Below are 3682 nucleotides of genomic sequence, written 5' to 3'. Positions count from 1 at the left end.
TCCCAGCGGACGGGTACACTGCTAGTTGGAAATTGTGGGAGACTGAAACGACGCACAGGCACAGCACATGAACATCGACCCCAACCCTAAGTCTTGAACAGTTGAAATTCCGGCGACAAGCAACAGCCCACCACGCACCCGGTATCAGTACCCTTGAATTTCTGGCAACAAGCAACAACCCACCACGCGAAGCCACTGCAGGGGTGGCCTGTTTTGCCTGATCGTAGGTATGATTATTAATTAGTTAGGACCTGTTTGTCTGATCGCAGGTATGATTAATTGATTTTGATTAATGATTAGTTAGGATCGTTTGGTGTTAGTTGTCGATTAATTGACAGAAGATATTAGACTAACTTGCTCAACATTACAAACCACCTAAAAATAGAAAAAATAAACTGAATAGATCGGTTGTAAAGTTCAGGTTAAAACTGACACAGATTTAAGCAGTCAATGAGTCAAGTTCAACAATGTTGCAAATAGTGAATAAAACTGATGAAAACAATAACAAAACTCCATCCTCCATTATTATTGTCATCATACTCAAGGAAACAGCTTTAAGCAAACAAAGTCGAGTTAACATTAAACATTGTAATTAACCCATTAACAAACAACATATTTTTAGGATGTTAACCTGTTAGGATTAGCAAAATCCACCCCAAACTAATAACCTCCACGAGCAACATATGCCAAAGAAACAGCAGCCAACAAGGTGGTTGCAGACGACACCATCGTCCAAAAGCTCTTCCCCTTATCAGCTTTCGCCACACGTACTTTCAGCAATTCAAGCTGCTTCTTCATTTCATCCGCAACACTCTCTTTTTCCTTAAATGCTTTCTTGATTGCTTCAACTTCTGTTACATGATGCTTAATTTCTTCACCAAAGGCGGTTTCTTTATCAATACCCTTGTTCTTATCTTCCTTTGAGTTGCAAATCGATGAAGTATTCTTCAAAATTTTCAAGATTTTGCGTGAATTAGCTTCAGAGACTTTTAGTTTACTTTCTGTATCCTCATAATCCTTTTGAGTTTTCGCAAGTGACTTCTTGATCGCAAGAATATCTTTTTCTAGCACTGCGCGTGACTTTTCCAAGTCTTTCTTTTCTGCAACTAGTTTTTCGGTCTCTTTTTGCATCTTAGATAACTTCTTCTGCATATCCTCCATATCCTTCTCTATCTTCGATATCTTTTCGGTCAAATTCTTCACCTTTTCTTTTTCACCATCAAGACTCGCTCGCACATTGTTTCTTTCTTTTGTGGCTTGATCAGACGCTGCTATGTAGCGGCTCTTTTCAGCCTCCAATTCGTTGATTTTATCAGTTTGAGCAATGCTCACCTTTTCAAGTGTTTTAACCGTGTTCTTGAGTTCCTCCAGCTGTTCTTTCAACTTGATGACATCCGTTTCCGCTTGATTCTTTGCATCAATGATCTTTGTCTTCTCCTTGTCCAGTTGATCTACCTTCAGGTTCTGTTTCCTCAAACTGTTCAAAGCATCATCCAAATCTTTTGCCACCAAACTCTTTTCTTTCGTCAGGCTTTCAATTTCCACTTCCATTTCTTGTTTCTCCTTCGCCAAGACGTCAAATTCAGCACGCATCTTCACCTCCTTATCCAAACTCCCCACACATTTCTTCTCCAACTCAACAACTTCATTAACCAATTGCGCTTTCCCTTGTTCAAGCTTACGCACCAATTCATTCAACCCATCAACCGAACTTTGCAGCTCGTTTTTCTTCTTCTCTTGAACATCTCTCTCGTCTTCAACCAACTTCTTCTGTTCACTTATCTTATTCACATCCATCTTCAAACGATCAACTAACCCATTCAACACCACCAACCTTTTCTCAACCAAAGCCTTTTCTCTAACAACCGACTCCATCTTCGTCTCAACCGACGCCTTGGCCTCTACCAACCCATCATAATCACCCTTAAACTTCTCTAACTTCTCCAACGCATCCCTCTCCCTCTTCTCCGCCTCATCCACTTTCACCCTCAGCGCGTTCTCAACCCGAACCCGCTCCTCAACCTGCGCCCTAACCGCATCCCGCTCCTCGCAAACCCGAGACAAAATAAACCTCTCCTCGCCAATCTCCCCTTCAAGTGCACTCAACTTATTCTTCAACCCCTTAATCTCCACCTCCTTAACATTCTTCACTCTCTCAATCTCACTTTTTGCCAAATTAACCCGATTCAAATCCCTCACAAACCCTTCAACTTTCTCCACCATTTCAACAACCTGCACTTCAACAAACCTATTCGCCACACCTTTCTCAATCTCCAACATAACCGCTTGTTCAGTCCAACCACTCAACTCGGAATTACACCGAGTCAACTCGGATTCAAGAGCTGAGTTAGCCTGAGTTAAACTATCGACCTGATTGCGGCGTTCTACGGTCTCTTTGAGCAGCATAGCGTTGAGTGACTTCAAACTGTCGAGTTTTTCTGAATGAATGTCGTCAATGGGGGCACGATCCTGAGGTTTAGGGGGTTTGGTGGTGTCGGAGTGTGGGTTTGATTTCTTTTTCGCCATTGTTAGGGTTTGATGGGTGAAAATGAGGGTGTTATTTTAGGGTTTGAGATTGGGGGATATGTGTATATATATGTGGGAGAGGGAGGGGTTTTAGGGTTTGAGTTTGAATTTGAAATTTTTGGTACGGTAATCGTATTGTGCGGCGTGTGACTAGTGAGTTGTTGAGATGTTTCATGTTCCTACCGTCCTAAAATAAATTCTTTTGCTTAAAATTACTAATTTTATATTTTCTTTAGTTTTTTTTTTTATTTTTTATAAGGAGAAGGGGCATCCAAGAGTCTTAAAAACCCTTGCTCCAACCAATCAAATCTCGTCATGTCAAATATCTTAAAAGCAAATCTTAAGCCATAAAACACTAAAGGTGCCTTACCCTTGCCGCTCGTCATATCAAAGATCTTAAAAACAACTCTTAAGCCGTAAAACACTAGCGGTGTCTTACCCTTGCCATAATTTTTTTTTTATTTTGATAAAGTCAAACTCCTTAACCAATCAAAGTACCCCAACCAATCCCAATGATCAACAAGAGTATCAAAACAACACAATGTATCACGAGTTGTTCTCCTGACTAATCCAACCCGCCAGCCATACCCCCGTCCCCCTTAATGATTGTACACTTTGTTCTTGATTATAGTGACGTTTGTTTGGCAAAATATTATTGTAAGACAATTAGAAGTTTTGTTGAAGTTTGGATGGAAGTGAATTGATAAAGTTTTAACCATATGAACTTAATAAATATCCATAGTCCAATATGCACCTCTCACCCAACCCTAATCTACTCATCAATAGAATGCATTAACTTATTCTAGGTTCCTACCGAACCATCAAATTAAAGATATGTATTATTTAATTTGCAAATATTTATAAAGTCCAATATGTACCTCATGAATATAAATATTTATACTATATGTTGTGTTTAATTAAAAATTACGTATCGCTCTACCACATAGACAACGAGCCTTACTAATTCACAGTTTAACTATCTTTTTGTGATTTAACTAAAAATTTATAAATTGTGATTGATTGATTTGAAGTGGACCCTATCTCACATAGTCACATGTCACTCATGGGCGTTAAGGGGGTAACGTCCCCTCTTGGCATCCCCATTTTGGTGTTTAATGCTGATGTGGCTTTGGCGCCAGTGGGTTTGACGCCCACA

General features: G+C 39.9%; 1 protein-coding gene across 1 annotated transcript; it reads right to left on the bottom strand.

Annotated features, from left to right (window-relative positions):
* Positions 1-493: 493 nt before the first annotated feature.
* LOC110941989 (intracellular protein transport protein USO1) lies at positions 494-2623 on the bottom strand. The gene has a single exon (XM_022183688.2). It carries the CDS (start codon positions 2524-2526, stop codon positions 661-663), a length of 1866 nt encoding a protein of 621 aa, XP_022039380.1. The 5' UTR covers positions 2527-2623; the 3' UTR covers positions 494-660.
* Positions 2624-3682: the final 1059 nt, after the last annotated feature.

The sequence above is a fragment of the Helianthus annuus genome, chromosome 7 (assembly GCF_002127325.2).
Source record: "Helianthus annuus cultivar XRQ/B chromosome 7, HanXRQr2.0-SUNRISE, whole genome shotgun sequence".
Taxonomy (NCBI): Eukaryota; Viridiplantae; Streptophyta; class Magnoliopsida; order Asterales; family Asteraceae; genus Helianthus; species Helianthus annuus.
The sequence above is the reverse complement of the archived record's forward strand: the minus strand, read 5'-3'. Positions and strand labels throughout refer to the sequence as shown.